The 12,072-nt window shown below is 40.6% G+C and overlaps 1 protein-coding gene across 1 annotated transcript; it reads left to right on the top strand.

Annotated features, from left to right (window-relative positions):
- The first annotated feature begins 2,142 nt into the window (after window positions 1–2,142).
- LOC143615793 (putative pectinesterase/pectinesterase inhibitor 51) lies at window positions 2,143–4,266 on the top strand. The gene is made up of 3 exons (XM_077088824.1): window positions 2,143–2,451; window positions 2,544–3,331; window positions 3,553–4,266. Exons 1-3 carry the CDS (start codon window positions 2,297–2,299, stop codon window positions 4,233–4,235), a joined length of 1,626 nt encoding a protein of 541 aa, XP_076944939.1. The 5' UTR covers window positions 2,143–2,296; the 3' UTR covers window positions 4,236–4,266.
- Window positions 4,267–12,072: the final 7,806 nt, after the last annotated feature.

Raw genomic sequence — 12,072 nt, 5'->3', positions numbered from 1 at the left:
TGAGGAGTGTTGAGAAGATTCCAATCTCCCTTAATTCATATCATGTCAAATCTTTGACCCAACATAATCTTTTAAGTGTTGGCACATTCATTTACACCCCTAAATTGTTGTGTATATACATGGGCCGATCTAATGGATCAAGTAAGCCTTTTAATACATATTGCAACTATATATTAGGCCCTACTTAGAAGTGAATTCATGTTTTCTTTTTTGAAGTGAAGTAACTTCATGTAATGTGCTATGCGAACAACATATAGTCCATATTCCATTATAAAAACTTTGAATGCCATCATCATATCAAAATCAGTTAAATATATTTCTGAAAATATTAGAAAATGATAGAGATTAAAGTTAGGTATAAAATAATTTTGTTGGAAGATGACACCGGCCGCAATAGTAGTTAGTGCATGTGAGTATGTGACCGACCATGCCCCATTCATTCTCTGTCTTGGCATGAGTCTGGAGCTCTTTATTTTAGATATAGATAGGTTTGCCATTTATCAATCAAGTAGGCACTACGCAGAATGATATATAGTAATTTGTTGGGAGGGCTTTTTAACATACAGTACACATGTGACCAACAAATCAACAAAATCTTATCTATTTTTCAAGATAATACTTTTTAGTGAAAGGACGTATAACCGTTAATGTTTATGTAGTTATTTGATCTAAAACCCAGGCCCGTGACGTATTAATATATATTATGGGATACTAGTAGGACACCCACGCAATGCTAGGCTAAAGTCAATTAACAAACGACAATGACAAAAAAATATTGCTTATTGCTTTGAGGTGAATGAGTTTTGTTCTTAAAGTAATTCTTAACCACCTATCAATGACGCAATTAGAACAAGATTGCTTATATCGTCTTACATAATTTTAGTTATTTGTCTATCTGTTCCTTGAAAATATATTTGACTCTCACATAAATTCATTCCTTGTTTTATGACTATGCTCCAAATCATCACAAGTGTATGTGTTCTAATCTTCATAGTTATCGTACCTTCACCTCTCGTCGTGTCACTTTACATGAGGCTGTTTATTCCATTCATGAGACTCATGTTCTCGAGACTTATACTTCTACCATTCTACCACACCCTCAATCATAATCGCTTGTCCATCATTATCTCCATCGGTTTTTATCCCCATCATCAACCCCTCCCACCTCCCATCATATGATCATTTGTTCTCGTGATTATAGTTGCCAACCTAAATAGTTTCATATCATGTTATTTCTTTGTCTCTACTAGCACTGTTACTAAACCTACTATCTTTCACTAGGCTTAGAAGTGGCCCATATTTTGTAATGTGATGTACACTACGATTGATGCCTCGCACTCTAATCAGACTTGGTTTTGGGGTAGCTCCTTGATCATCTTAACGTTATTGGTTGTGAGTATATAGAATTAAGTGATAACAATTTATTGCACCTTGTGACTCTGCTAGTCGCTATAAAACCTGGCTTGATAACAATTTTCATCATACACAAATCATTTATTGCACGATGACATTTATATGATGGTTTAGTTGTTGGATCTAATAACTCAACAAACATTATAGCGGTAATAGTTTAGGTTATTAAATTCTTTATCAATGCCTTAAGTTATCCTATTTGTTATATATATTATTGTCTAGTAGCAGTTTATCAATTAGAAAAGTGCATTATTGAAGTTCATGTCTTGTTTGGATTTGGGTTCAAAATAAACTAAAAACCGCAACTAAAATTATAATTGAGTAATACGTACTCTTAAAACAATTTGGCTCTTATAGTTTCTAAACTAGAATTTTCCGAGTGTCACAAACATACATAAATCTTATGAGTGTTTACATGATTCAAAATCTACAATACCCCTTTTAAGTGTTAAAAAGTTTCACTATTATGTTAAAAGTTATATAAAAAATATGATATTTTGTTACATAAAACATGTTTTATGATTATTCCCTAAAAATTAACATATTTCTTATCTTTTAAGTTTTAATTCATTTCAATTACAGTGCACTCAATACGTTCGTTAGTCTCTAATTTAACACACTTCGTTTTATTAGTTTCCAAAAATAGTTTTATTATACCCAATTAAAACCCAAGAAATTTCAAGAAAACAATAACCTCATGTTAAATCATCTTCAAAAAAAAAAAAAAAAATTAAGGTGAGTGGAGAACCCGTGAACACATTCTTTTTTGGACTCAACTCCACACTCACTCACTCACTCACTCACGGGATAATCACTCCACTACCTTCCAAATTTGATCATCCACCACTAAATCCATACCACTATATAAATCATCCTCAATCAAATGAATCGCAAGAGGCCAATTCACCGCCCGATTCCAACTCAACGAGTCATAATCTCAATGGCTATCATCTCCATCCTCTTCATCTCTCTTCTTCTCATTTCCATCCAACAAACCTCCTCTTCAGATCTGATCCAACAAGCTTGTAAAGCCACCAGGTATTATACCAATAGTAATGTTACTAATACTTTAGTATGTAACCAACCCTAATTACTAACAATTACTAATATTACTGTTGATATAATACCAGGTACCAACAATTGTGCGAGTCTTCACTCACGCAATACCCTAACGGAAATGCAATTGAAATTATCCAATCAGCATTAACCGTCAGTTACAACAACCTTAAAGAAGCTCAGTCTATGGCTCAATCAATACTCGAGTCGTCTACGGGTAATCCAAATCGAATCACTGCCGCTAAAAACTGCATCGAGCATCTTAACAATTCGGAGTACCGTATCAAATCAACGGTTGAGGCGTTGCCACGTGGCGAGATGAAGAACGGCCGCGCTTGGACAAGCGCAGGATTGGCCTACCAGTACGACTGCTGGTCCGCACTCAAATACGTGAACGAGACTAAAGCTATCAACCAAACGATGTCGTTTTTAAACGCTTTCATTGGTCACACGAGTAACGCCTTGAGTTTGATGAGGGCGTATGACGTGTTTGGTGACGAAATGACGTTGTGGGGGCCGCCGAAGACGGAGAGAGACGGGTTTTGGGAGGGTGGTGGTGGGTCCGGAGGTGGGGTGTCACAATTAGGGGTTCCGGTTGGGTTGAAAGCTGATGTGACGGTTTGTAAAGATGGTGGGTGTGATTATGCGACGGTCCAAGAGGCGGTTAATGCAGCCCCAAATTGGGGTTACGGGCGCTGGTTCGTGATTCGGGTAAAGGCTGGGGTTTATGAGGAAACGGTTCGGGTTGGGATTGAGAAGCTGAACGTCGTCGTTTTGGGGGATGGGATGGGTAAAACTGTAATTACCGGGTCTTTGAATGTGGGCCAGCCTGGACTATCTACATATAACACAGCCACATTCGGTACGATTTAAATTAGATTAAAATTATAATATTTTTATGTTAATTATCATATAAGCTTCTGTTAGACTGTTTTAGTTAAAGTCACGAAACAAATACACATTCACCGTAACCATAACTGTGGGTTTTGTTTTGTTTTGTTATGGCTATTTTTTAGAAAACATTTCGGTTTTTAGTTATGCTTCGGTTTTTGCTAACCTGTAATATTCAATGCCAATTGCCAGGGGTGGTCGGCGATGGATTCATGGCAAGTGGTTTAACCATAGAGAACACTGCGGGACCCGATGCGCACCAGGCCGTGGCCTTCCGCTCCGATAGCGACCGGTCTATTATCGAGGAATGTGAATTCCTGGGTAACCAAGACACGCTTTACGCCCACTCACTTCGACAATTCTACAAATCATGTCGTATAGAAGGCAACGTCGACTTCATATTTGGCAACTCCGCTTCCCTCTTCCAAAACTGCACCATCCTGGTTCGCCCACGTCAGCTCAAGCCCGAAAAGGGTGAGAACAATGCAGTGACTGCACATGGCCGGATTGATCCAGCACAGACCACGGGTTTTGTGTTCCAAAATTGTTTGATCAATGGAACCGAAGAGTACATGAGGTTGTACAATAGCAAACCTAGAGTTCATAAGAACTTTCTTGGCAGACCGTGGAAGGAGTTCTCGAGGACAGTGTTCATTGATTGCAATTTGGAGGCGTTGATTGCACCGCAGGGGTGGATGCCGTGGAAGGGTGATTTCGCGTTGAAGACGCTTTATTATGGGGAGGCTGGTAATATTGGCAAGGGGTTGGATTTGTCGGGAAGGGTGAGCTGGAGTAGCCAGATTCCGGCTGATCATGTAAATGTGTATTCGGGTGAGAACTTCATCCAAGGTGATCAATGGAGTGTTACATCTTAGTTGAACTAGAATATTTATATTGTTGATTATATCTTTTGTAACTTTAAGTAGGATTAGTTCTGTCGCGATTGTGAAGAAAATAAACTTTGAATGAAAACACAAAATCATCGAGTTGGATACCAAATTTTGTTAAAAACATATATATTTTTGTTAGTTGCAGTTTTAGACACGTTCTGTAACACGTTTAACAGTATATTTCAATCACATATCTAAAAACGATGACTTGGAATTAAGACGAACCGAGCTGCAACAACCGTAAGAACAGGAAGATAAATCAATTTTGTGTTGAAATGAAATTAATTCAAGTTTAAATTTATTGTTGAATGAAGTGGAAAATATTGTGGTGAAACTTGAAAGTAAGGGGAAAATTATAAAGAAAAAGATTGGGTTGGAATTATTAATTTTTAATGGGACAGGATTCATGAACAAAACCAAAACGTAGGCTAAAACTGAAAAGAAGATTGGGCTGCAAGCTTGGGCCACAGAAGAGAAATCAGAAAGAGAATACGGCAGCAAGTCTCGGTATATAGAAACAGAAACCGGTTATTAACCCGCATACCAGAAACCGTTTGTAACCAAAATTAAGCACAGGTTAGGGACCGACTTGAAGTTTTAGATCAAGAACCCATTTGAAATCGTTTTTTACACTAGATTAATACATAATCGGTTAAATTAACATTAACTTTATTTTTTCAACATAAGTTAACCCAAACCAGTCCATTTAGGTAAACATTATTTGACCTGAAACTAACCCGAACGAGTTTAGGAAAGTAAAACTAGCCAACTTCCTCTTGTCAGCTTTGTGTAGCAGATACTTATGGTTAGTGCATGTGATCATTCATACTACCGCATTCATCTCATCTCTCATGTGCTATTTATCTTTGAAATTGGTAGATTATGGTTAGTCAGGCAGAATGAAATAGTAATTTGTTGGAGGGCTTTCTCACATACCTACCAATACACACTACCAATATCAACAGTATCTTGTCCATTTTCAAGGAAAGGACATATAACCGCTCATGTTTATGAACATATCAAACCAATGACGTCTTAATATTTAAAAAGCTTTTGTTTTTAATTGGATTATGTTATGCCAAAGCGAAATTAAAACAACTGAAATCGCATTTTATTGCTTCGAGCGAGTGATATAAACTGAAATTTACAGTTTTTTTCGCCCAACCAGTCATCTTTTATTTTTTTGAATGGCAACTAGTCAATTAATCAGTATTCTATTCTATGGGCTTGTGGTGAATCATTTTCCAAGTTACAATGACGAATGTACCTCATCAACACTACACATGCGATAATAAACCGATTAAATGTACTATGTATATATAATACAATGTGCTCTCGGCACCTCCCGTTACGTACATCTTGAAACTCCTTAGTTCACTTAATACGCCTTAGGCATGAAATGCGGTAGCATTTAACACCCCACGATTGATTGGATGGTCCGTCTAATAGATGATACTAGATGCTTCCAGCCCTAATATGATTCGTCACAAATGGTTAGATGGTTCGTCTAACTGAAAAGTTGCATATTTTCATATGAGACCCCATAGTTTAACTTTGACATAATTACCAATGGGCCCTTCTACTTCCAAAACATGGCATTATTGGCACATAACTTTTCAGGGTATTAATTATATCATCCCCACCTTTATTTAAATATCATCCTCAAGATTTGTGGAACAAGTGTGGATATTTTGTCTTCATTCTGATTTCAGTTCCCAAGTGTATACCAAATCATATCGACTTTGGTATAATTACCAATTGGACATCTACTTCCAAAGTTGTTGGCGCATAACTTTTCAAGGTCTTAAGCTACTGATCACATTTCCAACTAATAGAGCGATTTCTATCGATGACCATTACTATTGGTAAACAAAACAACCAAGCTAGATCAAAAGCAATTTGTGAAGGCATTCAAACATGGTAATCAAATCTTCGTTGGCTACATCCCACCATGCGTGAGGTTCGGCTATGCTAGAAATCAAAATAGTGTTAAACGAGTGTGCACTCGACGTACATTCTTAACTCATATGTGATGCGATCTTCCATGAGTGTTGATGTGATCTTTAATATGTTGATGGAAAGTTTCTCTTTTCAAGCACACTATAGAAACCATATAGAAGCCAAGAAAATTGCATGTAGTCCTTTTCCAGTTTCCTAAGAGGGGCGAAATTAATTAATACCGATTTTGGAACCGCCAAAATCTCCTTGGCTGAGTTTTGTTGGAGTTGGGATCTTAAACCATGAACAAAGCTCGAGCCATAATTGCTTCGCAAACACATCAAGCATACATTAAAATTCGTATGAATTCCATTCTTTAACAATTTATTGATCGATTAAATATTTATAAAAACATAGATATTTGATTATAAAGAGTTAAAAGTTACACATTTTAATTAACAAAAAGCTAAATATATTAATATCAAGCAAACTATTATGTAATAGTGGAATACCGGTATTATTTATGTAAAATCAAGTAAATTAATACTCGAAAGGTGAGTAAAACCCGTGCATGAACACATTATTTTGAAGATTCAATCTACACATGTAATATTAACCATGAGCTACGTGAGAATCGTTTGTTAAAAGCTCAAACAAGCCCTGAGCCTTGAAGTATGTTTATTTAATAAACCAACCTGAAATCGAGCCCGAGCTTTGGTTATAGAGCTCGAGCTGGATCACAAGCTTAAACGAGAGTATCGTTTATATAATTTTTACTAAATATATGTGTAATATTTATATAATAATTATTATTGTATATAAATATGTGAAAATACATAGCAATACATGTTACGTTTTTATGAATTGAATCACACAAAACCAATTCTATCAATTCAATGGCTATCATCTCCATCCTCTTCATCTCTCTTCTCACTTCCATCCACCCAACCTTCTCCGCCCACCACCACCACACTGATCCGCCACCAGGAAAACATGAATGGACTACTCCAGTTCCGGTCGTCCAAGCTTGTAAAGCAACCAGGTACCAGCAACTCTGCGAAAATTCAGTCGTTGAGTATCCTTATGGAAACGCAACAGACATCATTCACTGGGCGTTATATGTCTCCTACCACAACGTCCTTCAAGGTCACTCCATTGCACAGTCGGTATTCGATGCATCACCAGGTATTTTTAGCAGGATTGGCTTTTCTGTTCAAAAGGGGGTTGCGGCGCAGCTTGTTGCCCGTTTGCCTGCCACTTTATTGTAATCGTTTTATAGTAAATTATATAGTGATAGTACAAGGACTATATGACTATATCAGGGCCTGCTCAACCATATGTTAAGGGTCTAAAGCGAAAAAATTTACCATATGTTAAGGGTCTAAAGCGAAAAATTTTTTGAGACCTTTTAACAAGGAACTGTGAGATTCGAACCTACACCCCCAAAAGCAAATGTAGAGTCTTACCACTCTACTAGCGTTAGTTTATCTTTGCAACTTTCAAAGTGAACCTAATATACATTAAATTAAATATGCATTTACAGACTTTCTTAAAATGTGGCATTGTTTAAGTGGAGGATTAAAGCGATAGTTGTTTATAATGGCTTTGAGCTGGCCCTTAGGACTGCATACATAAAACGTGGTGTTCTATACAACACGCATGATGTGACCGTAATTTATAAACAAAATAATACAAATCTTTATTCACAAGTATTAACTATTAATTGCAGGCAATCTCAATCAGATCATCGCGGCTAAAAACTGCATCGATGATATGGAGAACTCGGCCTACCGTCTCAAGTTAACCGTGGACGCGTTTTCATGTGGTGAGATGAAAAACGCCCGTGCATGGGCTAGCGCGGCACTGACATACCAATACGACTGTTGGTCCGCACTTAAATACGTGAACGATACAATGTTGATTAACCAAACGATGTCGTTTATGAACACTTCGATCGCTTACACAGCAACGCATTGAGCTTCATGTGGGCGTTTGAAGCGTTTGGAAACAAAACGGGGTCGTGGAGCCCGCCGAAGACGGAGAGAGAGGGGTTCTGGGAGGAGGGTGGTGGGACTGGGGGCGGGGGACCAGAATTGAAGATTAGAGAAAATATGATGTCTGATGTGACGGTTTGTAAAGGTAAACGTGATGAATGTACATTTGAGACGGTGCAGGAGGCGGTGAATGCAGCGCCGGATTGGGAGCGGTTTCGGTTTGTGATTCACGTAATGAAAGGGCTTTATGAGGAGACGGTGAGGGTTGGGATTGAGAAGCAGAATTTGATGATTGTCGGGGATGGGATGGGATGGGCCAAACTGTAATTTCGGGGTCTTTGAACGTAGGCCAGCGTGGACTCTCTACGTATAACACGGCCACATTCAGTGAGTCACTCTCGAATATAACACGAACCTATTGTTATCTTTAACTTTAAAAAAATCTCATGCGAATTTCTCTTTTAATTTATACATGTTGACATCAGATACACAACCGTTTAATTCTTTAGTTTATTAAAAGCAAATTGGATTTTAATAATCTTACGTAATGCAGTTGGCTGATAATAATTCTAACACAGACAATAGTTGTCGCCGGTCCTAACTTTCACAATGTCTGTTTTCATTGGACACCATTAAAAAAATTTAACGGTGTTAAGTTTTTTCCAGAAATTCACAATTGTCCGTTTTTTTACAAATACAATGCCCTGACATACTTCTTCATTTGACAGGGGTTTACGGCGACGGATTCATGGCAGTTGGTTTAACCATACAAAACACCGCCGGACCCAACGCTCACCAAGCCGTAGCCTTCCTCTCCAACAGCGACCAGTCTATTATCGAGGAATGCGAATTCCTGGGTAATCAAGACACTCTTTACGCCCGCTCACTTCGTCAAGTCTACAAATCATGTCGTATAGAAGGCAACGTCGATTTCATATTTGGGAACTCGGCTACCATCTTCCAAGAGTGCACCATCCTGGTTCGTCCACGTCAGCTAAAACCCGAAAAGGACGAGAACAATGTGGTAACCGCACATGGACGGTTTGATCCCACACAAACCACGGGTTTTGTGTTTAATAATTGTTCGATCAATGGAACCTGTAGGGGTATGGTACTAAAACCCGGTTCTACGACCCTAAATCTATTATGTTTGGCTTATTTCATTACATGGACTAATACGATGTTATTGGGCCGAGGGGGTTTTGTGGAGGTAACCCTAACTGGGCTAGGCCCATTAGGGTACCATGATGGTGGCCATGAGACTCTATATAAGGAGGTCTCCACCTCCTTATCAAGGGTCATGCTCAGTAAGAGCCACCACCATTTTTTGTGTCTGTGAACAAGAAATCCTCAGGATATCTTAGCAGTCGCCTCCACACCCCCAAAACCATTGCAGGTCTCGACAGTGCAGGTCGCCGGCGCAGCCGCAGAAGAAGAAGAAGAAGATCAAGACGTGGTTCGTTCATCTCGAAAATCCGTGGAAACATCGTATTGGATCAGGTAAGATTCATTTCGTGCTTCGACATTGGCGCCATCCGTGGGACGGCAACGAACTGCCCTTCGATCTTCATCTCGGCTGTCAGATCTCTCCCAAGAAAAACACAGATTTGGAAGTTTACAGAAAAAGGCTTCAAAGCTTGTTCTATTAAAGCTCAAAAAGATCCATAGATCCAAAAAGAGGCTTCCAGATCTGGGCAAGAAGGAAAATCCGTGATTCGAATGATCAGATCTCCGAATCTGTGAATCTGTGATTCAGGATCTCCGAATCTGTGATGGTTTTAAATCTGCTCCGGGCTTCAGATCTGTCCAGATCTGATTTACAGATCTAGGTCTAGATTACAGACCTGGATTTTAGGTCTAAAGTTGCAGATCTGACTCTTAAATTGCAGATCCAGAAGTTACTAGACTTCCGCCGCCATGTACGCACGCCCGGGGGTTCTCACTCCGCAGCCGTGCATGTGCCGCCGCGGAAACCACCATCTGGGTTTTGCGCAAGAGACCTCCGCCATGCACACGCACTTGCGAGTCATCACTCTATCGCCGTGCATGCGCGCATCAGGCTACGCGCCAAAACTTCAAGGTTGGGAATCCTCCTAATATCCCATATGGCTACGCGCCAAACTTCAAGGTTGGGAATCCTCCTAATATCCCATATGGCTACGCGCCAAACTTCAAGGTTGGGAATCCTCCTAATATCCCGTATGGCTACGCGCCAAACTCCAAGGTTGGGAATCCTCCTAATATCCCATATGGCTATGCGCCAAACTTCAAGGTTGGGAATCCTCCTAATATCCCATATGGCTACGCGCCAAACTGCAAGGTTGGGAATCCTCCTAATATCCCATATGGCTACACGCCAAACTTCAAGGTTGGGAATCCTCCTAATATCCCATATGGCTACGCGCCAAACTTCAAGGTTGGGAATCCTCCTAATATCCCATATGGCTACTCGCCAAGGTTGGGAATCCTCCTAATATCCCATATGGCTACGCGCCAAACTTCAAGGTTGGGAATCCTCCTAATATCCCATATGGCTACGCGCCAAGGTTGGGAATCCTCCTAATATCCCATATGGCTACGCGCCAAACTCCAAGGTTGGGAATCCTCCTAATATCCCATATGGCTACGCGCCAAACTTCAAGGTTGGGAATCCTCCTAATATCCCATATGGCTACGCGCCAAGGTTGGGAATCCTCCTAATATCCCATATGGCTACGCGCCAAACTTCAAGGTTGGGAATCCTCCTAATATCCCATATGGCTACGCGCCAAGGTTGGGAATCCTCCTAATATCCCATATGGCTACGCGCCAAACTTCAAGGTTGGGAATCCTCCTAATATCCCATATGGCTACGCGCCAAGGTTGGGAATCCTCCTAATATCCCATATGGCTACGCGCCAAACTTCAAGGTTGGGAATCCTCCTAACATCCCATATGGCTACGCACCAAGGTTGGGAATCCTCCTAATATCCCATATGGCTACGCGCCAAGGTTGGGAATCCTCCTAATGTCCCATATGGCTACGCGCCAAACTGCAAGGTTGGGAATCCTCCTAAGATCCCATATGGCTACACGCCAAACTTAGGGGTTGGGAATCCTCATACCATATGTTCACGCACCACATATGCTCACGCATATTACACATGCTTACGCATCACATGCTCGCACATGTCACAGTCTACACGCACGCGCACGCAACATCTGCGCGTGGCGCATAACACAAAACCAAAGTCTACGCGCACGTGCATGCAACATCTGCACGTGGCGCGTGACATAAAGTAGCCCGTAAGTCGCCTCACGCGCTGGCTTTTTTATTCACAGCTCATAAGACGCCTCGCGCGCAAGCTGTTATTATTCTTACAGCCCGTAAGTCGCCTCACGCGCTGGCTTTATTATTCACACAGCTCATAAGACGCCTCGCGCGCAAGCTGTTATTATTCTTATGGCCCGTAAGTCGCCTCACGCGCAGACCTTTATTATTCACAGCTCATAAGACGCCTCGCGCGCAAGCTGTTATTATTCTTACGGCCCGTAAGTCGCCTCACGCGCAGGCCTTTATTATTCACAGCTCATAAGACGCCTCGCGCGCAAGCTGTTATTATTCTTACAGCCTATAAGTCGCCTCACGCGCTGGCTTTATTATTCACACAGCTCATAAGACGCCTCGCGCGCAAGCTGTTATTATTCTTACAGCCCATAAGTCGCCTCACGCGCTGGCTTTATTATTCACACAGCTCATAAGACGCCATGCGCGCAAGCTGTTATTATTCTTACAGCCCGTAAGTCGCCTCACGCGCAGGCCTTTATTATTCACAGCTCATAAGACGCCATGCGCGCAAGCTGTTATTATTCTTACAGCCCGTAAGTCGCCTCACGCGCTGGCTTTATTA

The sequence above is a fragment of the Bidens hawaiensis genome, unplaced genomic scaffold (assembly GCF_021521415.1).
Source record: "Bidens hawaiensis isolate Kalapana, Puna unplaced genomic scaffold, B.hawaiensis_p1.1 tig00044331_1, whole genome shotgun sequence".
Lineage (NCBI taxonomy): Eukaryota > Viridiplantae > Streptophyta > Magnoliopsida > Asterales > Asteraceae > Bidens > Bidens hawaiensis.
Note: the sequence above shows the minus strand (reverse complement) of the source record. Positions and strands in the feature narration are given on the sequence as shown.

What these genes read in the sequence shown, in the direction of transcription:
- LOC143615793 (XM_077088824.1), top strand. Translation starts at nt 2,297, where the DNA reads ATGAATCGCAAGAGGCCAATTCACCGCCCGATTCCAACTCAACGAGTC. An exon ending in CAAGCTTGTAAAGCCACCAG is followed by an intron (nt 2,452 to 2,543) that starts GTATTATACCAA and finishes ATATAATACCAG; the next exon opens with GTACCAACAATTGTGCGAGT. An exon ending in ATATAACACAGCCACATTCG is followed by an intron (nt 3,332 to 3,552) that starts GTACGATTTAAA and finishes GCCAATTGCCAG; the next exon opens with GGGTGGTCGGCGATGGATTC.